Consider the following 21,536-nt stretch of genomic DNA (forward strand, 5'->3'; position numbering starts at 1 on the left):
GCCCCTCAATCTTTAAACCCAGATTATCTTTCCATGGGCTTTCGAGGTTTTCTGCCGCTTCGTTGTGTTTAGGTGCAGCTTTCGCTGGAAATGCAGGAATAGGTGTTTTAAGGCTCTGGGGAAATGTGTTACTGTTCTATATGTGTATTTCTACGCATTGGCAGACCTGGAACCTCCTAGGGAGGAGCGGGTACCTCTCAGAGCTGGGAACAGCGGGTGGCAGGGACCAGAGAGGGTCTGGGGACCCGGTGGGGTGATGGAGAGGGACCCACCTGGGGGGACACGGTGCTGGCAAGCTGGAAAGGTGGCGGCGACCAAAGGGCCATTAAAAAGGGTGGCAACGTGGGAAGGAGAAACCCTGGGGCAAAGGCTGGCAGCCGCCATCCCGTGCCGGTGAAGATGGGGCCCGTGGGGAGCCGGGTACCCCGAAGGATGGCGTGGTGGGTGTCCCGTGGCCGGTGGGGGAGAGGCCGTGCGTCCCAGTGCCACCTCTTTACCGTGATGGGGAGGGTGGCAGAGGACTGGGGGGGGCTCGAGGGGTGGGAAGACCTCTGTGTCCAGTGGTCTCCATCAGCTTCTCCGGACCAGGAGAGGCAGAGGGAGTCCCTGGCCCTGGCTCATGCCAGCCTTGGCATTGGGCATCTTGGATCAGCTCTTGTTTATGGCGTCTGCCAGAGCCGCAACCGTCCCCGAGGTGGAGGTGGGGAGCACGGGACGAGCCCCTCTTGCCTGGCGTCACCGGCACTGCTTGGAAAGCTCTGGCTCTCTTCAACCACATCTGGGAACTGTGGATGTTCCTTGGGGAGACCCCCATACCAGACCCCCTTCAACGGGCACAGGGCTGACCTCCCGTGTGTACCTGCTCCCCTGCCTGCTCCTGAGGGTGGGCACGGGCTGAAGGACCATGGGGCATCTCTCAGCAGCCCCCCCTTAGAGGGAAATGGTCCCTGGGGAGATGCAGGGGACAAGGTGTGGGGTGGCAGAGGAAAGGGGGGGGCTCCGTGTTGGGCAGGGATCTTGGGGGCACATGAAATGCCAGTGATTTGGGGCCAGAGGAACCGCTGGTGGAACGGGGCTGCTTTACATCCCTGGGTAAAGCTGGGGAGTACCTGCACCCCAAACACCAGGTTTGGATCCCGCATCTCAGAAGGATGTTGGACCCCCAGGGGGGTGGTCTGGGAAAGGGCAAGGAGAATGCCTGGGGGGGCCTGAGTGGGCGAGGGGTCTCCAGGATGGAGAAGAGAGCTGGAAAGGAGAGCTGGGAGAGCGTGCAGTGGTTCTCGGTCTTCATGCGATGTGTAGCAGCAAGCTGGCGGTGGGCTGAGCTGGGCTGCAGGAGGGGTCTCTGCACCCCCGGATGAGGGAAATGGGGAGACGCAGAGCTGAAGAGGGGGGACGCAATCTGCTGAGGAGCACCAATGCATCGCCCCGGTGCCAGATGCAGGGGATGGTGCTCTCCTTTGCAGTGCCTGGGATGCCGCAGCAGTGCTGCGGATGGTGCCCGGAGACCCTTTTGTCACCTTCCCCCCTGCCCTCCACACCCCCTCCGGGGGATGTCGGGGCTGTGCGGGGGGCTTGCTGGTGTCGGTCACCCCCCTAAAAGGGGAACTGGGCATGCTGGGGGTAAGGGTGAGTGCAGGGTGAGGCAGGAGGGACCTTCTCAGGGCAGAGCTTCCTTACCCTGGGAAACCCCATGATGTGTCAGTGAAGCCTTGGAGACGTGCTGGAGCTTTTCTGCAGTGTCAGGAGTTTTACTGGGAGCGAACCGATCAAAGGCTGGAGCGTGGCAGAAAGGCGATGATGGATGCATCTGGGACAGGCTTTAGGAGCGATGCCGCTGCGCCCCAAATGACAGCACAACCCCACTCCCCCCAATGCACTCCTGCCCAAAAACCTTTAGGGTGGTTCGGTGGGGGTTTCACGGAGAGCTGGAACAGACGCTGGCTCTGCGAGTGCCACATGTGACAGCCCCTTCTTCGAGGGGTTTTCCGTGGTGCAGTCCCTGCTCCGAAAGATCGTCTCTGGTTGCGGTTTGAGCTCCCTTCTCACAATGCATTTCCCTCCCTGTTGCGTTTCCTTGGGGCAGCTGAACTCCCTAAGGTGCCAACGAGAAGAAACATCCCGCCACAGCTATTCCCACCAGCGCTGGAGCAGCCACCTCGACCAGCTGTGTGCCACGAAAAGGGTAAGGACCACCCCAGCAGGCAGCGATGCTCCCCCAGCCTCCCTGCCTGCCTCTGCCTGCTCTCGGCTCCAGATTTCCTAAGCCGGGATGGGTACCTCAGTGTTTAACACCCTCAGAGGAGGCTCCCTCCATGGGTTTTTGGGACACAGAGTGGGGACAACACAGACCACGGTCCTGGGATTACAGACCAGTGTGTTTGTCTGCAGTGAAAATATAAGGGTTGGCATCATCACCGCCCAGGGACTGCTATGCCTCCCAGGGAACACGGTACAGATAAAAGCCAGCTGCTTTTTTTTTGAGAAAACTTGAAACCTGTCCCAGAAAATGTGGCTTTCTCATTCTGGAACTAGTATCGTAACAGCCCTGTGAGAACTAGAAACATTTGGAGGCAAAGCAAAATGTTGACATTTGGTATTTTAATGGGGATATAAAGTTTTTCACAGGAAGCAGCAACTTTCTGTGAAAAGCATTTCTCCATCGCAATCTATTTTCTTTGGAAAAAAGCAGGGACTTTTTGGGTTGGAAAAGGACTTTTGGTTCCACCAGGCTCGTAAACTTGTCCTGTGCTAGTGGGAGGGGATGCTGGGGGGGGGGGGGGGGGGGGGGCGGATCTCGCTGAACCCCCTGGAGCCTGAGCACCCAGCCAGGCTTCCCCCACCTGTCCCTTCACATCCTAAGGGACACTGGACCGTTGTACCGAAGCCATCCACGTTGGAGTCCCTAGCCGCCAGACCAGGTGTGTCTGCGCTCCTCCAGCCGTGCCGAAAGCCACGCTCGTGGGGCAGACATCTCACCCAGCACCAGCACTCAGCCCGTGCGTGAGCGGCTCCTGGAGATTTAAAAGGAAGAATAATCAGCAAAGAAAAGATTTCCAGCTGTCAGGAGAGCAAAACTCGACCAAAATATTAAAAAAAAAAAATTAAAATCCAAGGAATGCATTGTATATATCAGCAAAGCCAGAAATTCCTGTAAATAAAGGGCTGGAAGGCTCCACCGACCGGGCTTGCCACTTCCCCGCATCTGCTCAGCCAGACGCTAAAAAGCTTCACCTCCTCTGGCATCTGTTTCCAAAATAAATCATAACATCCTACCTTGGGCTCCTGCCATCCCCAGCTGGACCTGGCTTTATTTAGAAAGGGAAAAGCGCTTTCTCCACGGATACCTCGCACGGAAAGGGGTTTTGCTCAGCCACTTCACCAAGCCTGGCTGTCGGGTTGAGGGCAGTCACGGCTGTTTTCTGGCTGAAAGGCTGAAACTTCAGGAATGCTTTAGGAATCTGAAAAGGCGGATTTGGGAGGAAATCCACCATAGCAGGCAGTTTCAGCTGGGAACACAAGCCGTTGCTAATGCTGGAGGACACCCTGCCTGTATAAAGGCTAAAGAGGGGATCCCAGCATTTCCACGGGTGCTAAAGTGTTCCTTACCCCTCGGGTGCTGCCGGGGCTGGAACGAGATCCCAGCCAGCACAGGATTCATTATCATCGGGGTGTCGAGGGAGGCTCTCCCTCCGGAGACACACGCTGACGAGTTACCAGCAGAAATTAAAGGCTAAGAGGCATCGGGAGTGCGATGAACAGGCGTGGCTGAATCTTATCCATCTCCGTGTTTTTCCTGGAAAGCCGTGCCGCCAGTTGCAGCCCTTTACAAGGCCAAGACCTCGCTCCCCCGCAGGGGCTGCAGGATGGAAGAACGCCATCGGCAGCTCCTCCCCAGCACGCAAGGGCTGCGAGCGCCCGGTGCTGTCAGCAGGAGCTTTTCTCTGCCTGACGTTTTCCACCGTGGGATGGGGGATGCAGGTGGGCTGCGGTGCCGCCCCGCAAGCCCCCTGTCCTCTCCTCCTGCCGCCTGCCCGGAGGCAGAGCGAGTCCAGGCAGGTGCCGGGGTGGAGATGCGAGTTGCTCGCTGCTCCTTACTGGCCAGGACTGTCCTACCAGCTCTTTTCTGAGACCCGATTTAGGCTGGTTTGGTGGGAGTGCCCCCCACCTATGGGCAAATCTTCTGGGGCCAGTGCTCAGCAGTGCTGCAGGTTTACCAGTCCAACAACTCCTGCAGCTGTGCCGAAAATCCTTCCATTCCTCAGACCATGGGAGGACTGGGAGGGCACAGACCAACTGTATTCCCTCTCATCAGCCAACGGACAAAGAGCTTGGGAAATGGTCTGGCTGTAAGGACCCAAAATGGGACAGGGCAGAGCTGAGACCCCGCAGCCCCAGCTCAGCTGCTGCGGCTTGCCTGACATCCTGCTCCCTCCTCTGCGGTACCATCCTGCTCCCAGGCTCATTGCCAACACCCCAGTCAGCCGCTGGTCAGTCCCCTGGTTTCCAGCCTGCACAGCAGGGATGCAGAGCAAGCCTTCGGAAAAGTCCCTGGAGAAACATAGGGTCTGTGGGGTTACGTGGCCAGACAGCTTCACTCCAGCCTCTCTGCAAACTCAAGAGCCAAGGACGTGGCCGTGCTGCTGGTGCCTCCGCTCACCTGGGAGACACCAAGACGTGGCTGCTTTCCGTGACCTACAGCCTGTGCCCAGCTTTGGTACAACCGATCCCCTGATTTCTCCCAGGGCAGCCCAGGATGGGGGGGACTGCTTGCTGCTGCTCACCCCTCACTGGGGATTGCACCCCAGCGCTGGAAGCCTCTGCCAAGCTCTGGAAGCGGTGTGCCTCCAAACCAAGCGTCTCAGCTCCCTCTAGGGCCAAAGGAAAGGAAAAGGCACTTTCAAAAGTTGCTCCACCTGCTCCTAAAATCCTCAGCTGGAAGCAGGCTGTGGAGGGTCCTGGCCCTCCCTGGGTCTGCGGTGAGAGGCTCAAGCAGGGACAGGGGTGTTGGGGTCCCTAATGCTGGCGATGCCCGTGGCCACCAATGCAGTGTGAAGCCAGTCCTAGCTGCCTGCAGCCAAGCTCAGAGATGCCAGAACCCTGTACCTAAATATTCCTGTTCCACCAAGAAATAGCTCCGGTAAAGCCCTGGGCAGTGGTTAGGCATTCGCAGCCTTCAAAAGAGGAAAAAAAGCCCCAAGTGAAGTCCCAGAGCCGTGTCCGCCAGCCCTGCACCCTCCCGCCTGCTCCCCAAACCAGTTCCCGTGTCTGGTCTCATGAGTGGACGTCAAGTCAAACCTCGTCCTGTTTGTCCCTTTCCCCCTTCTCCTGCAGAGCAGCCCCACTGGGAACGGGGGACTTTGTTCCCCTGTGCAGTCCCAGAGCTGGAGCTCTCTGCAGCGCCCAGCGCTGGGGACTTTACCGAGCAGAGGGGAGGATGAGGATGAGAGGGGACGGGACCAGCACCCAGCGTCCTACCCCACAGCATCCTACCCCGCAGCCATCAAACATCCAGGAAACCTGGGGGGTCCTCGCAGGCCGACGTGGAGGACCCCAGCCCTCCTGGCGAGCAGATGGGGGACGGCGGCCATGAAGGAAATAGCTGTTTTCTGGCAGAACTGGAGACCGGTGGCCGGCGGAGGGAGGAAGGGGCCTCCGAGCTTGCCCCTCGGGAGCTCCTCGCCATGTGCGGTGGCTCCGTTCCCAGGCTGAGCTCTCATTTCCTATCGGAAACAACCACATCTCCTTTCCCTTTGGCTCCCACCGGGCCCGTGCCGGGGCCATCCGGCACCACACGCCGTGCTGCCGCCCCCCTGGCTCGCTCCTGCGGGTGGGCTGTCCTCACCGGGGACAGACCCACAGGGTCGAGGCGCTCATGAAGGAAGGAGAATCCCAAAGAAAATAAAAAAAGCAATAAAGGAACTTCCTTGGGATCTTTATAAACTAATGGGGTTTATAATGTTTGTGCCATGTCCTGTTTCACTCCTTTTTTTTCCTGTAAGGGAAACTGCCAGGGCTGGCTGTCTCGTAGTGGCCCTAACGAGGGCAGCCAAATGAATCTCCCAGCACCTCATTAGGACCCTGCCACGGCTGGCACACGGCTAATTGCAGAGATGATGCCCAAGCAAAGCGTCTGCAACTGGGGATGGAGATGACTCGCCCAGGACTGGGCAGGGGGGTCTCCTCCTTGGAACACCCCAAGGGACAAGTGTCCAACCCTTTCCCCAGGCTCCAGCGAAGCCCTCGGAGGGGGTGCAAAGCCCCTCTCCCTGCCTCCCTCTCCCTCCACCTTGTGTGCACAGGCGGATGCGTGCGGGGTTTTTGCCAGCCTCTCTCCCCTCCGTTGGCAAAGCCACCTCATTGAGCAAGAGGGGCCTGACAAGATTTCCATGAACAAACTTCCTGCAGGGAGCAAAGGGCAGCAGGATCGTGTCCCTGCCCGACCACCACCTCCCGGAGAGCTTCAAACAGCGAAGGGACCACTAACGGTGGCTGTGGAGAGGAGGAGGAGGGCAAGCCCAGGCTGAAGGAGGTACCTGGGTGGGGGGGTGAGGTGTGGGGGGCAGGATGGGGTGTGGGACATCCTTGTAAGAGGATGTCAGTGCTTCTCGTGTCACCGCTCATGTGGACACGTTCCATGTGCTGGTCCCCAGCAGGGCGGGAGCTGGCCTGGTCCTTCAGCTTCCCCGCCTGCCCCGGCTCCTCAGCCCCGCTCTGCCCACAGGCGATGGCAGCCACCACGGTGACCGAGTCCGGAGGCATGAGGATCATCACGGAGGTCATCCCGGCCACAGACCCCCGAGCGGCCCAGCTGGCCTCCAGCTCCACGCTGCCTGCATCCACCACGTTGTCATTTCAAGTCAGAGGCTTCAGAAGGGCTCAGCCCAAGGCGCTGGGGGTGAGAGATGGCATCCCGGGGTGATGCGGCACCACAGGGGCAAAGCGGGGACTAAGTATCCCCAGGGACTGTCCTGCTTGAGGTTCTCCTTGGCTGGGGCAGAGGTGACGTTTGGAACCAGCTCCCTTTGCCGGCTCACGCCGCTGTGCCAAGTGCCGGCACACCCAGCAATCCCGAGTCCCTTCTCGGCACCGCGGGGTGCAGCCAAGACGTGGTGTGACAGTGGGATCGGGGTGGAACGCAGCTAACAGCAACAGCGATATCCATCCTTTGCTGGTGCTGGCAGACAGGCAGTGCTTTGAGCCAAGAGTGACCGGGGGGATCCTTCTTCCCTGTCCTTCCCCAGACCATCCACATCTTCACCGGGATCATCCATGTCTGCTTTGGGATCATCCTGACGGTGTCAGAGTACAGGAAACCTTCCCTCCCTGTGGCCAGCGGGGTCCTCTTCTGGCTTGGGCTCCTGGTAAGCAGGGACATGCTTGGCCTTCACCTCCTCACTGTCTGATGAGGACAGGGGGATCTCGGCGGATCGCGGATCAGATTTCCTTGTCACTAGGGCCTCCTCTTACACCCACATCTTCTGGCTGTCCCCTCTGGGGATGGAGGGGTCGTGCGCGCAGTGCCGAACACCAATTTGCAGCCGGAGGGGCACCAGGACGCGTGGGATGGGTGACAGGGAAGGGTGCCTTGCGGCTGACACCCTCCTTCCTCTGTTTTCCGAGCAGCTCCTGGTCTCAGGCTCTCTGCTGGTGGAAAGTGAAAAAAGAGATAACATCTTGCTGGTAAGGAGGTCCCCTGCGGCCAGGCTGGGAGGGACAAAGCATCCCCTGTTGCTTCTGTGACTCTGCCCCTTACAGCGGCTGGTGGGACCCTTCCGCAGCCTGGATTCACCCTGCAGGGTCTACAGCGAGGCACCTCAGGCCTGTCTCACCCTCGGGAGGTGCCCAGCTCTCTCCCTCTCAAGCAGAGGGCAGGCAATCCTTCATGCTTCAGGGCTTCCACAAGATGCTTGGGGCCTGGTGGAGTCACTCGCGGATGATGGGGACAAAAGGCGTCATAGAGGGTGGCTGCCCTGGGTGGCTTTTCCAGCAGTATATCTGACCTGAGTTGAATAATCCAGATTGGAGGCATCCCTGCTCAGACAGCTCAAACCAAAAGCCCCAGGCAGCCTCTCCCCTGGCTCTGTGGCACCTTGTGGGGGGTCTCTGGCAGGGTGGGCATTGTGCTGCCACCCACACAGCTCCTGTGCTCTTGTTGGGAGCAGAAGAGACAGAGCTGCTGATGTGAGGTGACCCACACAGGTGAAGACCTGCTGCATTGTCAACATGGGGGTCATCCTGAGCACAGTGGTGGCCACTCTTGTCCACACCACGGCCATCACTCACGACGCCCCCGGCTGCGAGACCAACATGCCGTACCAGCTGAAAGCCGAGTGGTGCTTCAACGCTGATAACAAGGTAGAGCCTCCTGATCCTGCTCAGGCGGTGGGTCCGAGCCTTCCGCTGCCGCGCGGGACAAACAAACGGGACGATTGCCAGGCAGAAGAGGGGGACAAGGGGTGCTGCCAGTGAGCGGGACCTGCAGGACCCTTCCGCTCTCCTCCTTGCAGATCCTGAGCAACGGGCTGGATTCCATGTTCGTCATCTTCAGCTTCCTGGAGTTCTGCGTGGCGGTGGCGGCCCTGGCCTTCGGCTACAATGCCATCAAGCAGCACAACTACATGCCCATGGTGAGGGGGGGCCGGGGCAGCCCCGTCACAGCCCAGAGCCCTGGGGTGCTGTCTCCTGCGTTTCGGAGGAGTGGGACAGCATTACCCACCCCCTTCTTTCCTCTGAGGTGACACCCCGAGCCGGTAACCCACAGGGGTTTCTCTACGTGACCCTAAAAGCAGAATTTCCCCTTTTTTCCCCTCTCCCAGGCGCCGTAGCCATGACCAAGCCCACAACCGTCCAGTTAAGAACCGCCGCATGCCCCAGCCCCACTGCAGCCGAGGTGCCAGAGCCCGGGGAGGGCAGGGGGAGATCTCCCTGGTCCCTGACGGTGGAGCTGACCGGAGCCCGAGAGCCCTCAGAGCCCCGGCCCCGGGCCTGGGCCTGGCCCCGGGAAGGAGGCCTCTCCCCTCTGCGTGTTTGGCCCCCAATAAAGGTCTCTCCCCCCGGCCCAGGCCACGCATTTCTCCGGGACTCGCTCAGGGGGGGTGTGTGGGGCCTCACCGGGCACCCCGCACCGGGTGGAATTGGGTGTGGGTGAAGGGCACCGGGCACTGACCGCCGCCGCCACGGGATGACGGGCAGCCCTAGACCCCCGCTGCCCAGCACAAACATGGCGGCCCCCTGCCCAGCACAAACATGGCGACCCTCCGCCCGGCGCCGTTGGGGAAGCGGGAGGAGTTGCCCGACACTAAAATGGCGGTCGGGGGCTCAGCGTCGCCTCTCTTCCGTTCTGCGCATGCGTACGGCGGCGGCGGCGCCCCGCGCCTCTGACGTCATCGCGCGGCGCCGTCCGGGAAGGGGCAACGTGGAGAAATGGAGGGGGAGTGCGGGGCGGCCCAGGCCTTGGGTCCGGGCCCTGAGGAGTCCAACGGGGCGGCCCCGGTCCCGACCCCGGCTCGGCGGCGTCGGAAAGCCGCTAAGAAGCGAAAGGAGGCGGCGGCAGCGATCCCGCGGGGCAGGCCCAAATCGGGGCGGGTGTGGAAGGACCCCGGCAAGAAGAGGTGGGCGTGGGGAGGAGGGGGTCAGGCCTCTGGGAGTGGGGGGGTCTGTAGGCTCGAGGGGAGCGCTTTGGGGGGGCCTCTGGTGGAGGTAGGGCTGTTTGGGGGGGTTTTGAGCTCGGAGGGAGGCTGGGGGGGGGGGGGGGCAGGTATGTTTTGGGGGGGGGTTGGGCCGGGGGGGAATATGGGGCGGGCAGGGCTGCTTTGATGGAGTCATGGGGGTGGTTCGTAAGGGGGATTCCGGAGCGGTCTGTAGAGTTTAGGAGGAGACAAGGCTGCTTCGGGGGAGTCCTGAGCTGAGGGAAGGGTTGGGAGGGGATGTCGAGGGGCCGAGGCTGCTGTGGGAGGCTCTGAGCTGGGGGAGTTTCACACAGTTCTGGCCTGAGAAGTTTCTGGAGAGGACCCAGAATGGGCAAGACCGTGTAGGGTTTCTGTGAACCACAGGGAGCTCAGCTCTGCCTCCTCCAGCTGCTGACATGGCTCATTTGCCTGCTCAGGTTCTCACACATGATCCAGGACAAGGCCCTTCGCACCTCTTGGGCACGGAAGATGAAGGAGCGGCAGGAAAGGAAGCTCGTCCGGGACCTGGCACGGCAGCTGCAGGAGGGGAAGCAGAGAGAGCGAGAGGTAACGGGGCTCAGAAGCTGGGCCTTGGGCTCAAGACCCTGCAGGTAGCATCGCCCAGCCTCTCTGCGCCTGCTGTCTCCATGGCGCAGCGACCATGTTTGTGACACCGGCACCCCATGGGGCAGGTTTGCCGGGCAGCCGGAGCCTCTGCTGTCCCAGCCCTCGGCTGGAGCTGCTCGCTCCCTTTGCTAGGGCGAGATGAGGGCCGTGTTGCAGAGTCAGGCAGTGACCAGAGACTTTCCACCTCTCTCCATACGCAACCCCGTGTCTCTGCCCTCATCCTGGGCTTCGGGGCCGTGGCGTTATTCTGGCAAAGCCCTGTGGGTTGCCTGCCCCGCAGTGAGCACAAATCGCACTGGCTGCCCTTCTCACGGGTAGCCAGGACAGTGAATTCCCTGCTGTCGTGCCAAATCCAGGCTGCAACGGTCACATGCTGCAAGTCACTGACTTGGAATAAACTCGCTCAGTCAGTTCAAGCCTCGTGCTGGCGGGGGGAAAAAATGCTGCTGGTTTGGCTTTGTGCAGCAGATTTCATGCTTGGGCAGGTGTCGCTTGTGCTGCCGTAGCTGTGCAGGTCTCTGACCAGTGTTGGCATCAGCTACGGGTCGATGCTGGTTTAGGTTTAAGCCCAGAGGGAGGTAGGGATGGACGCACAGGGAACATTTTGGTGCTGCTCCCGCAGGAGAAGAAGCGGCGGCGGGAGGAGAACCTGAAGCGGCGCCTGGAGAATGAGCGGAAGGCGGAGATTGTGCAAGTGGTGAGTTGCAGCCCCGCTCCTGGCTGGGAGGCACTGCGTTGGCCTGGCAGACCCGGCGGCCTCCACACCCTGGGTATTGGGCTCCAGTTTGTTCCAGTTCCTTTCCTTGGCTCCTCCTTTGAAGGATGCTGTGAGCAGCACTGGGAGGACTGGGGAAATCCAACCAAACCCAGCTGCAGCAGGAAGGTGACTCCTCTGCTGAGCTGGCAGCTGGTGTCCTGCAGGGTGGGGTGAGGGACAGCTTCTCTTTCAAACTTGAGAAAACCAGAACTGAGGCCGCCCTGGGGATGGCCAGCACACGGGGTGATAGAGCAAGGGAAACACAGCACTGATGGGGATCCAAGCACGCTGTGCTTTCATATGGGGAAGGCGTAGCTCTTCTATCTGGAAGAGACCTGGGAACTCAGGGTGGCTGTGGTGAAGATCTGCGCAGCCACGTGGTGGTGGCGAGGACGGGATTATTGCCTGTCCCCTCCAACAAAAGAGCTGCAGCAACTTGGAGATGTTCCCAGGAAGGACTTTTAGGATAAATCTGATCAGGAGCCAGACTTTGGTCATTGCTACGTCTGCCGCTTCGGCAGTGAGAGGAAGAAGATCTCATCTCACAGCTCTATGCGGAGGGGCCTGGCTCTGGCGGGGGCTGTGCCGGCCGTGCTGCAGGGGTGGGAGGCTGGGAATCCTGCCGTGCCCATCTCGCCTGGCTCCCCCCGGTGCGGTCTCTGTGCCTGAAAGCCCCCTTTCCCCCTTCCCAGATCCGGAACCCACTGAAGCTCAAGCGGGCAAAGAAGAAGCAGCTGCGGCGGGTGGAGAAGCGGGACACGCTGGCCCTGCTCCAGAAGACACCTGTGCGGCGCAAAGCAGCCACGGATTGAGACGGCAGAGGAGGCACCACGATGCCCGGCCCAGGCAGCCGAGGTTTCTGCGGGTCCCGCTCCTCTCCAGGGGTGCTTCCCTGGGTCGGCGGGCAGGAGTCGCTGCCTGGGCCCTCAGTGTCGGACAGACAGCGGGACAGAACTGGGGTGGGTTACGCAGCGCTATGACCCGCAGGAACCAGCTTCTGGATCCCCCCCCTGCCCTGTGAAGTTGGGGTGTTGCTGAACAGCCGGGGGCTGGAAGGAGAACTGCTTCACCTACCCAAATCTGCTTTTTCTTTATAAAAATGAATAGGAACAGACCCAGACTCGCCTCCAACGGCTCAGGGTGGGCTGGTGGCTCCAGCTCAGGAGCCTTCCCTCTGCTGAGGCAGATCTCCCTCAGCCTTCCTGGGATCGCAGAGCACCGTGGCCCCCTCGCTCCCTGAGGCTCCCCTTCCTCAAAGAGGGGTCTCGCCCCCCCCGGGAATGGGCCCTGGAGCCTGTCACAAAGGGAGGGGGCACATCTTTGCTACGCTGCGGAGATGGGAGGGGATTGCACCGTGCAGCACAGCCTCCTGTCACCCTTCTCTGGGGGTGCTGGGGGGCAGCACCGCTGCAGGGTGGGTTTGCAGGGGGGGCTTGGAGTGGGAAACCCACACAGATCTTTTCACCTTCCTGGTTTTTCTTGTCCTATAAATGCCCCTTTCTGCATTCCTGTTGAGGGCTGTGTCTTCAGCCTGCTGTGAGCCAGACCGGCGGGGTCGGGGGGTGCCAAGGGTGTCGCTGGGTGGGCAGACACAAGGCTGCAGGGAGGATAAGCCCGTGCTTGCAGTGGGGAGCCCCGGTGGGGGAGGGCATGGTGATGCCCGGGCCCAGCAGCTTGTGGCTGTGGGGGGAGCTGGCCCCGTGCCCCCCCCTGCCCAAGGCAGAATGAAGCAGGGGGAGGGCTGGGGGCTCAGGGGACCCCAAATCGGGGGGGGGATAGAGCTTCCTTTTGCCCCCACTGAATAGGAATTGGGGGTTTCCCACCCATGCCCAGGGCAGACCCCGTCCGTGGGTGCCGCAGGCGAAGGGTGAGGGGCCTGGCAGGAGCTGTGGGGCGGCTGCCAGCCTGGCCTGGGTCATCAGGCAGCAGGGCTCTGCCCTCGCTGCTTCCCAGATTAATGATTAATGAGGCAATATAAGGGAGCGTGGGGCAGGCAGAGCCCTCCTCTCCCACCCACTCCCTCCTCAGAGCCACACCACCAGCCCAGCCTTCGCCCCGCGCCTGGTAAGAGGGGGCTTGGAGCCCATCCCCCTGGCTTCAGGGCTTTGGGGGGGGGTCCTGCGTTCCTGGTGGGGTGTACGTGGGCGGATTCGGCATCTCCTTCCAGGGCTGGACTGGGACCAGCACCTCGTCAGGCTTGCAGCGCGCTGCCACGGCCTGCCTGCCCGCCCTGCCGCGCAGAGGGGAAACGGGGTTTGTATGGGACTGGGGGGGCCGTAGCCTCTGCCCCCCAGCTTGCCCCTGCCCCCCGACCCCCTACCCTGGTCCGGTCCTGGGGTGCAGAGGAGGAGGACAGGGAGAGGGGATGGTGGGTGCTGGGGACAGAAGAAAAAGAGGTGTCTGTGGGTGTCCCTGCTGCCGGGCAGGTTTGGGGGGGCTGCTGGAGGCAGGTTTGGGCTTAGAGGGTAGGAGGGGCCAGGGACCACGAAAAGAGGGATGTCAGCGGGACCGGCTGGGCTGCAAACCCCGTGGTGTGATCGCCAAGTCCCGTGGCCCCTCGTTAGGATCCCTGGGGACAATCCCCTGCTGCCAGCCCCGCGGCGGGCCACCGAGCAGCCCCCCTCCCCGGGCGGTGTGACGGTGGGGCTTGAGCGGGATGCTCGGGGGTGACGCTTATCTCCGTTCCCCAGGTGCACCATGGTGGAGGTGACGGTGACGCCGCAGTCCTCGCTGGCCGACCGGCCGGTGGAGATGCGGGTGCGGGGGCTGTCCCCCTCCCAGCTGGTCACCCTGCGGGCATCCCTGACGGATGAGCAGGGCGAATGCTTCCAGGCGCGTGCCTTCTTCCGCGCCGACGGCGCGGGCGAGGTGGATCCCGGGTGCCACGCCGCCCTGGGCGGCAGCTACGCCGGCGTCTGGCCCATGGGGCTTTTTTGGTTCCTGCAGCCCGATACCCTTTTCCGACGGCTGGTCAAGCGGGATGTGGCCGGCAGCCCCTTCCTCGTCCGTCTGGAGGTCTTCGACGGCCTCTGCCTGGTCACCGGACCTCAGGACCAGCCGCTGGCCTCCTGCGTGGCTGAGCGGTGGTACGTGTGTCCCGGCATGCAGCGGGTGCCCATCCGGGAGGGCAGGGTCCGTGGAGCCCTCTTCTTGCCACCCGGTGAGAAATGGGGCGCGGGGAACCCTGGGCTGCCCGGCCTTGGCTCCCTGGGGACACCCCGGGGCCAGCCGGGACCCCCGGGGTGTGGGATAGCACTGGTGGCTCCCGTCCCCCATCGGTGACGGTCTCTCTGGCTGCCCGCAGGACCGGGACCCTTCCCGGGGGTGATCGACCTGTTTGGGGGTGCGGGTGGCCTCATTGAGTTTCGTGCGGGGCTGCTGGCCAGCCGGGGCTTCGCGGTGCTGGCGCTGGCCTTCTTCGCCTACGACGACCTGCCCCGCACCTTGACCCAGCTCGACCTGGAGTATTTCGAAGAGGCGGCCGAGCTGCTCCTCCGGCACCCCAAGGTGAGCCCTGCAGCGCGGCGGGTGGCCCCTGCGAGCAGGGACGTCCTGGTGACTGGGGAACGCCCCGGTGAGCAGCCGTGTCCCAGTGAGTGGGATGTCCTGGTGACTGGGGACATCCCGGTGACGTCCCGGCATGCGGCGCTGCCAGCTGGCTCTGTTTTCCCCCCACCGCAGGTGCGAGGCCCCGGCCTGGGTGTCATCGGCGTCTCCAAAGGAGCAGAGGTGGCCCTGGCCATGGCCAGCTTCCTCCCACAGGTGGTGGCCACGGTGTGGATCAACGGCACAGCCTTCCTCCACGGCAACCCGCTGGTCTACAAAGACCTCCGCATCCCCCCCATCCCTTACTACGCCGAGCGCGTGATCTTCACGGAGGCGGGGGCCTTGGACAACTCGGCCATCTTCGCCGACCCCCGGGACCCCGCGTACAGTGCCTCGGCCATCCCGGCCGAGAAGGTCCGGGGGAAGGTCCTCTTCGTGGTGGGGGAGGCCGACCGCAGCTTCAACAGCAAGCTCTTCGCTGAGCTGGCCATGGCACGGATGCCGCCGGAGAGCTGCCGCCTCCTCTCCTACCCCGGGGCCGGGCACTTGATCGAGCCCCCCTGCTCGCCCCTCTGCAGCATCTCCAGCATCCGGGGCACCCCCCGGCCGGTGGTTTGGGGGGGTGAAGCCCAACCCCACGCCAAAGCCCAGGAGCACTCGTGGCAGGAGATTATTCAATTCTTGGAGCTCCACCTGGGTCCTGCCGCCACCATGAAGCTGTGATGGCTGCGGGGAGGCTGCGGGGGGGGAGGGAAAGGAGCCCGTCCCCAGGCTTGCCACCCCACTCAATAAAATGCACCCTGCCAGCCGGCGCTGCCTGGTCCTGCCTGCACTCATGGGAGGGGGGCACCAGGTCCCAGTGACAGCATACGGGAGGACCCCTGTGTGTATATAAGTGCATATATAGGCGCAGCCATGGCTCAGGGGGTTGTCGCTGCAGCTGATACCTCTCTTTAATGAGGCGGTTAAGGTTTTTGGGGGGCTAGAGCCAAACCCCCAGCTCCGCACGCCCTTTTGCCATGAGCCTGGGTTCGGTGCCGTGAGCTGACACCGTCTCCATGCCTGCACCGAGCTGGGGCTGGGTTTTCCCCAGGGAATGCCAAGGACAGCGGCTCCCACGAGACAGGAAGGTTTGAAACCCCCAAAAATGCTGAGGCTGGCACCTGGGCTGGGGTGGAGGATGGCAAACGGGCATCAGGGCACGTTCACGCCCGGCATGGTGCAGGAGCCGGCTGTGACCGTCACACCAGCAAGGGACAGGGGAGGGTGTGTGGGGGGGGTGACTCAGTTTAGTCTACCATAAAGATAAGACCCAGAAGGGAAATTTCTCGAGAGGGAGGCAGAGGGAACCCACAAAGCGCTGCGCTCAGCACCCACCTGAAGGGACCAAGGTCCTTCCTCCGCATGCCGGGACGCCGGTGAAACTCAGCTCCGGCTTTTCGTTGGGTGCCTGCCCATCGCTCGACCACAGCCGGCTCCCCGTTTGCCTTCCTGCGGGGACCTCGGCGGGGGGACGACGAGCATCCCAGGGCTTGCGCCCCCCCCCCCCATGGCAGAGCTGGCAGGACCGCGACCACCCTTGCTCTAGGGTGAGGGCAGCACCCAGCCCGGCATGAGAGTGGGGTGTCGGGGAGCACCCCAGAGCAGAGGACGGTGACAGCCGGGATAAGGGGTGCCCTGGGGACCCCTGGCCGCACGCCATGCTCAGGACAGCAGTCTCGATTCCCTATTTGCAGGAACGGTTTCTCCCGACAACTCGCTTCCGCGGGACAAAGTTCTCTTCGAAGGACTTTTGGTTCCCCTGTGGCACTGCCAGCGGAGCAGAGCCGGGGTGTGCAGCCACGGGGGGTGTGTATTTGGGGACAATTCTCCAATTCCCCAGACCTCACTGGGACCGTGCTGCTGTGCTCCCCGCTCCCAGTCCTTCTACAGGTTCCCAGTCCCATGGCTGCCCTGGCAGCAGGGCATCCGTAGGGGAGCAAAATGCCACCACTGATCCCCACCGGCTCGTGGCAAACCCCAAGGCTGTGCGCCAAGGAGGAAGGTGGGCACACGCCAGCCCCGTCCTCCTGCCCGCATGGCTTGGTCCAGCTGGGCATCCTGGCCGGTGCCCTCTCCGTTCCCCATTCGCAGGGACAGTCTCTCCCATCGCAGGACAAACAAACAGCTGCTTTGACCAGTTTTCAGTTCCTTCCCGGTCACCCTGGCACGGCTGCGGGAGGTGACCACGGGGCCGAGGGCAGCGAGGTCGCTGGTGGCAGGGGAGCGAGGAGCCCTGGGGCAGAGCTCATTCCCCCCGCCGCGGGGCAGGAGGCACCGTCCCGACACGGCCCCACCAGTCATCTGATTTCCCCCCCCCCCACCAACCACCATGTCCCAGTTGGCCGGGTATAAATCCATGACCCCCCCAGTGCCGAGCCACGGAGAGCCCCGTGCTCCGGACTTGCTTGCTGCCACCGCCATGGGACGGAGCTGCTCCTTCCTCCTGCTGCTGCTCCTCCTGCCCCCGGGGCCGGGAGCCGCCTTCTCGCTCCTGCGGTACCGCTACGACTGCGGGGACTACGGCATGCAGCTGCAGGCGTATCCCACCCGCGGCCGCACCGTCCGCTTCAAAGTCATGGGTGAGTGGGCATGAGCCCCCCCCGACCCGGCTCTCCTTGGGGTGGCGTGTGCCGGATCACCGTGGGGTTACCCCAAAACCCCAGGGTGCTTGTGCCCTGATGGGATGAGTCCAATGGCTTGAATGAGCTTTTGGTGAGGGGCCATGCTGCCAGGGAGGGTTTCTGCGCGCCTGTCTCCCCGGGGAGCACCACGGCACCCGGTTGTGCCACCTCGCTCCCCCCCCCCCACCCCGGTGTCCCCACAGACGAGTTCGGCACCCGCTTTGACGTGGCCAACTGCTCCATCTGCCTCCACTGGCTCAATGCCGGGGCGGACGGCGCCGTCATCTTCTCCTCCGGCTACGAGGGCTGCCACGTCCTGGTGAAGGTGAGGGTCCCGTCCCACCCGTGGCCCCCCCACCCCGGTGCCGGCAGGCTGGGGGTGACTGTCCCTCCCGTCCCACCGCAGGAGGACCGCTACGTCTTGAGGGTGCAGCTGGAGGAGATGCTGCTCAGCGGGGTCCTGGCCGCCTCCTATGAAGTCAACATGACCTGCCCGCAGCCGGGTGACGAGGAGATCCTCGCGGCCGGCAACGCGCACACCGAGCACCGGGCCGGTCGGGGCAACAACGTCCACCAGACCCAGACTGATGTCCTTGTCCCCCTGTCCCAGCCTGGCCTCCTGCACCACGCGTCCCAGTCCACCCTCACCCTCCCGGGACGCCAGCTCTCTCCCCAAGCCAACTCGGAGCAGGTTCACCCCGTGGCTCAGACCCAGCCGGTCCTGGTGCACCCCGGGCTGCAGCCCCAACCCAGCCTGGTTCGCCCGGGGCTTCAGCCCCAGCCTGGCATCGTTCGCCCCATCAACCAACCTCAGCGGGGCTTAATACGCCCGGGCATGCAGCCCCCAGCCCAGCCCGGGCTGTTGCACCCCGGGGCTCAAACCCAACCAGGGCTCCTTCGCCCGGGGCTTCAGACCCAAAACCAGGCTGGGCTGGTGCACCCCGGGGCTCAAACCCAACCAGGTCGTCTTCGTCCAGGGCTTGTGCCCCAAAACCAGCCTGGGTTGGTGCACGCCGGTGTCCAGTCTAGCTTAATGCACGCTGGTGCTCAAAGTCAAGCAGGCTTCGTACGCCCGGGATCTCAGCCCCAAAGCCAGCCGGGCTTAGCTCACCCCAGCCTTCAGACCCACTCCCAAGCTGGTCTCCTCCGCCCCGGGCTCCAGAGCCAAGCTGGGCTGCCTCACCCTGGCTCCCAGCCTGGCCTGGTACGCCCGGTTCTCCAGAGCCAAGCTGGGCTGGTACATCCCGGTCATCCCCGACCGGGTCTAGTGCGCCCGGGACTCCAGTCCCGACCGGGTTTTGTACGTCCTGGACTTCAGGCTCAGCCCCAGCCGGGGCTGGTGCGCCCAGGACTGCAGCCCCAAGCCCAGCCTGGCTTGCTGCATCCTGGGCTTCAATCCCAGCCTAGTCTACTGCAATCCACGGCTCTCTTCTACCACTCGGCAGGGGCAGGTAAGCCGACGTGACGGGATGGAGGGCTGCAGCCGGGGCCGGGTCCTCCCTGTCCCCGGAGCGGCAGATCACGGCCGTGAGGGGATGCCTGGGGCAGGCAGGAGGATGCTTTGGCAGGGGGACGCTCGGGCGGGCGGGTCAGGGGGACGCTCAGGGGGACGCTCAGGGCAGCGTCCCCTCTCCGCCACCCCAGGCACCCAGTTGACGCGGGAGCAGTGCCAGGTGGCGGTGGGGAGGATGCCCTGCGTGGCCCCGCAGGGCCGGGAGGCATGCCTGCAGGCGGGCTGCTGCTACGACGACATGGACCGCATCGCGCCCTGCTATTACGGCAACACGGGTAGGGTGCTCGGCGGGGTCCCTGGGGATGCCCCATCGCCGACCGCCTTAGCCAGCACCTACCGGGGTGGAGAAGCGGTGGTGGTGGTTGCAGATCCCCGTTGCTCAGGCTGACGGAGTCGCTCCCTCGCGCCGCAGCCACCGTGCAGTGCCTGCTGGACGGGCACTTCGTCCTGGTGGTGCCGCGGGGCCTCACCGCCCAGCCCTACAACCTGGACAGCGTGCGCCTCGCCAGCACCCAGGCCGGCTGCGAGCCCGTCAGGGTGACGGAAACCTTCGTGATGTTCCGCTTCCCCGTCACGCAGTGCGGCACCACCGTCCAGGTAGGGATGTGACACCCCCCCCGCCCTCCCCGAGACCCCCCTCGGAGCGCGGATGGGGACCCTGACCCCACGTGCACGTCTACCCCAGGTGATCGAGGACCGGCTGATCTATGAGAACCAGCTTATCTCCACCATCGACGTCCAGGGTTCCCCCCGTGGCTCCATCACCCGGGACAGCATCTACATGTAAGGGCAGGGTGGGCGAAGACGGGCAGAGAGCCGGGACCCCCCCCTGGCAAAGCCCGTCCGGCTCCCCCTCTGCCTGCAGCTCCCCCCCGGAGCAGTTACCCCACTCCTTGCTCCTGCCGGTGCTTGGTGCCGGGACCGGGGACCCCCCCGGCAGATGCCCCGGCGGCATCCACCCCTCCTTGGGCTGGGGGAAGCTGATGCCACAGGGGGCTGGAGGGCACGGGGCGGGGGGGGGGGGGCATCCAGGTTCGCTCTGCTCCCCTCAGCCTCCAGGCTCGTTGCATCTACAACGCCAGCGACCTCCTGCCACTCCGCGTGGAGGTGGCCGTGCCCCCCACAGCTGCCCCGCTGGCCATGCCGGGGCCGCTCAGGCTCCAGTTACGCATCGCCACTGGTGAGTAGCCCATTCTCCGTCCCCCCCCGCCCTTCGCCAGCCCCCCACCCTCAGCCCGCTCAGCCTCTTGTCCTCCCCGCAGACGAGAGCTACACCTCCTACCACCCCGACGGCGACTACCCCTTGGTGAGGGTGCTCCGGGACCCCATTTACGTGGAGGTTCGCCTCCTGCAGAAGACGGACCCTAACCTGGTGCTGGTCCTGCACCACTGCTGGGCATCCCCCAGCACCGACACCGCGGCCGAGCCCCAGTGGCCCATCCTGGTGGATGGGTGAGCAGGGGGACACAGGAGGATGGAGAAAGGCGGACGGGGGGATCATCCACACCAACCAAGGGTCCCTCTCCTGTGTCCAGGTGCCCCTTCGCAGGGGACAACTACAGGACCCAGCTCGTGCCCGTGGGACCAGCCTCGCCGCAACTGCCCTTCCCGAGCCACTACCAGCGCTTCGTCATCTCCACCTTCACCTTCGTGGAGCCCCCCTCCATGGCGGTGCTGGAGGGAGAGGTGAGGGGGGGGGCCAGGCGTGCCCTGCAGCATCGCCCCGGAGGGCTGACCGTGGACTTCGGAGGTCCCTGGTCCTCCCCTTGGTTGGCAAGCCCCCATCCCAACACCCCCAAAACCCACCCCAGCACCTTTCCTGAGCAAACCCCCCCCCCCAGCTGGCTGTGCTGCAGAGGTGCTGGCACAGCGTTGCTGCCCCGGTCCTGCTCTGCTCCCCGGCCCCGGGCCCGCAACGGCAACGGGGAGCCCATGCTGCTTGGGGTGGGGGGTTCCTTGGGGCTTGGAGCACCTTCTCCGGGGCCCCCAGCACCGTCGGCTGCTGACAGTGGCCCACCCGTGGTTTTCAGGTGTACATCTCGTGCAGCGCTTCTGTTTGCCACCTGGCACAGCCGGAGCCCTGCCGGCCCTCCTGCCAGCTGGGAGTGCCTTCACGTAAGTCTGGGTGCCGCCGGTTCCCGTCTGCCTCCTCAGCAGCCGGTCACGGTGTGGGGGGGACCTCCGCCTGCCCCAGCTTTCCATGCCAAGCTCCTGGCCCTCCCCAGGAGCGCGTCGGTCTCTGGGGGACAGGAGGACAGCTGAAGACATGGGCACGGTCACCTCCCAGGGACGCGTCATCTTCCCCAAGGTCCCCAAGCTGCGGCGAGGCTGAGCTCAAAGGCGCTGGGTGAGTGCTCCTCTGCTCCCTAAACTGCCCCTTCATCCCAGCTCTAACTCACTCTCCTCCTTCTCCTCTTCCTCCTGTGCAGCTCCTGCCTCCAGCCAGACACCACCCGACATCTCTGGGCAAGCTGGAAAAATAAACCAGTGCATAGCACGGCTCAAGCCGGCGGCTGCGGTGGTGTGGTTTGTCCCTGGGGGGTGAGAGGGAAGAAGAGGGTCCCCTGTCCCCATACCTCCTCCCAGCTCCCCTCCTCAGCCCCGCTGGCTGGGGGCTGCGATGCCCCCCCGTCCCACCCCGGTGTCAGAGCCTCCTCGCCTCTGTGCTACACCCTAGCCCTTCACAGGAACCTTCCTTACTCCCAGGACAACAGGGGCTGGCACACATCGCTACGGTGAATAGTTCTTTATTTCCATAA

At 63.6% G+C, this 21,536-nt stretch overlaps 4 protein-coding genes across 5 annotated transcripts; all 4 read left to right on the forward strand.

Annotated features, from left to right (window-relative positions):
• Window positions 1-6,406: 6,406 nt before the first annotated feature.
• LOC115352204 (membrane-spanning 4-domains subfamily A member 15-like) lies at window positions 6,407-9,060 on the forward strand. Its single transcript, XM_030040000.2, has 7 exons — window positions 6,407-6,532; window positions 6,725-6,898; window positions 7,245-7,364; window positions 7,627-7,683; window positions 8,203-8,358; window positions 8,511-8,630; window positions 8,820-9,060. Exons 2-7 carry the CDS (start codon window positions 6,728-6,730, stop codon window positions 8,826-8,828), a joined length of 633 nt encoding a protein of 210 aa, XP_029895860.1. The 5' UTR covers window positions 6,407-6,532; window positions 6,725-6,727; the 3' UTR covers window positions 8,829-9,060.
• A 330-nt stretch (window positions 9,061-9,390) lies between these two features.
• Window positions 9,391-12,169, forward strand: CCDC86 (coiled-coil domain containing 86). The gene is made up of 4 exons (XM_030039798.2): window positions 9,391-9,614; window positions 10,109-10,238; window positions 10,921-10,995; window positions 11,748-12,169. Exons 1-4 carry the CDS (start codon window positions 9,427-9,429, stop codon window positions 11,865-11,867), a joined length of 513 nt encoding a protein of 170 aa, XP_029895658.1. The 5' UTR covers window positions 9,391-9,426; the 3' UTR covers window positions 11,868-12,169.
• Window positions 12,170-12,821: 652 nt separating this feature from the next.
• Window positions 12,822-15,412, forward strand: LOC115352108 (acyl-coenzyme A amino acid N-acyltransferase 2-like). 2 transcript variants are annotated; one of them, XM_030039797.2, is made up of 5 exons: window positions 13,038-13,119; window positions 13,223-13,308; window positions 13,746-14,215; window positions 14,360-14,562; window positions 14,737-15,412. In XM_030039797.2, exons 3-5 carry the CDS (start codon window positions 13,753-13,755, stop codon window positions 15,322-15,324), a joined length of 1,254 nt encoding a protein of 417 aa, XP_029895657.1. In that variant the 5' UTR covers window positions 13,038-13,119; window positions 13,223-13,308; window positions 13,746-13,752; the 3' UTR covers window positions 15,325-15,412. The 2 variants fall into 2 exon arrangements, with proteins under 2 accessions (XP_029895656.1, XP_029895657.1); XM_030039796.2 differs by lacking the exon at window positions 13,223-13,308 and having other exon boundaries at window positions 12,822-13,119.
• A 1,373-nt stretch (window positions 15,413-16,785) lies between these two features.
• On the forward strand, window positions 16,786-21,287 carry ZP1 (zona pellucida glycoprotein 1). The gene is made up of 12 exons (XM_030039159.2): window positions 16,786-17,222; window positions 17,468-17,589; window positions 17,671-18,715; window positions 18,909-19,052; window positions 19,190-19,374; window positions 19,463-19,560; window positions 19,830-19,957; window positions 20,040-20,229; window positions 20,313-20,463; window positions 20,808-20,892; window positions 21,003-21,124; window positions 21,207-21,287. The coding sequence occupies exons 1-11, from the start codon at window positions 16,973-16,975 to the stop codon at window positions 21,107-21,109; spliced, it is 2,505 nt and encodes an 834-aa protein (XP_029895019.1). The 5' UTR covers window positions 16,786-16,972; the 3' UTR covers window positions 21,110-21,124; window positions 21,207-21,287.
• The last annotated feature ends 249 nt before the right edge of the window (window positions 21,288-21,536 follow it).

This window comes from Aquila chrysaetos, chromosome 16 (genome assembly GCF_900496995.4).
Source record: "Aquila chrysaetos chrysaetos chromosome 16, bAquChr1.4, whole genome shotgun sequence".
In the NCBI taxonomy this organism is placed as follows: domain Eukaryota; kingdom Metazoa; phylum Chordata; class Aves; order Accipitriformes; family Accipitridae; genus Aquila; species Aquila chrysaetos.

Excerpts from the sequence above, each read along its gene's own strand:
- LOC115352204 (XM_030040000.2), top strand. The coding sequence starts at position 6,728 with ATGGCAGCCACCACGGTGACCGAGTCCGGAGGCATGAGGATCATCACG. Across the intron at positions 6,899-7,244 it reads CTCAGCCCAAGGCGCTGGGG|ACCATCCACATCTTCACCGG; the intron begins GTGAGAGATGGC and ends GTCCTTCCCCAG. Across the intron at positions 8,359-8,510 it reads GCTTCAACGCTGATAACAAG|ATCCTGAGCAACGGGCTGGA; the intron begins GTAGAGCCTCCT and ends TCCTCCTTGCAG.
- CCDC86 (XM_030039798.2), top strand. The coding sequence starts at position 9,427 with ATGGAGGGGGAGTGCGGGGCGGCCCAGGCCTTGGGTCCGGGCCCTGAG. Across the intron at positions 9,615-10,108 it reads AAGGACCCCGGCAAGAAGAG|GTTCTCACACATGATCCAGG; the intron begins GTGGGCGTGGGG and ends TTGCCTGCTCAG. Across the intron at positions 10,239-10,920 it reads GGAAGCAGAGAGAGCGAGAG|GAGAAGAAGCGGCGGCGGGA; the intron begins GTAACGGGGCTC and ends CTGCTCCCGCAG.
- LOC115352108 (XM_030039796.2), top strand. The coding sequence starts at position 13,753 with ATGGTGGAGGTGACGGTGACGCCGCAGTCCTCGCTGGCCGACCGGCCG. Across the intron at positions 14,216-14,359 it reads AGCCCTCTTCTTGCCACCCG|GACCGGGACCCTTCCCGGGG; the intron begins GTGAGAAATGGG and ends GGCTGCCCGCAG. Across the intron at positions 14,563-14,736 it reads TGCTCCTCCGGCACCCCAAG|GTGCGAGGCCCCGGCCTGGG; the intron begins GTGAGCCCTGCA and ends CCCCCACCGCAG.
- ZP1 (XM_030039159.2), top strand. The coding sequence starts at position 16,973 with ATGTCCCAGTTGGCCGGGTATAAATCCATGACCCCCCCAGTGCCGAGC. Across the intron at positions 20,230-20,312 it reads TGGCCCATCCTGGTGGATGG|GTGCCCCTTCGCAGGGGACA; the intron begins GTGAGCAGGGGG and ends TCCTGTGTCCAG. Across the intron at positions 20,893-21,002 it reads CCAGCTGGGAGTGCCTTCAC|GAGCGCGTCGGTCTCTGGGG; the intron begins GTAAGTCTGGGT and ends GGCCCTCCCCAG.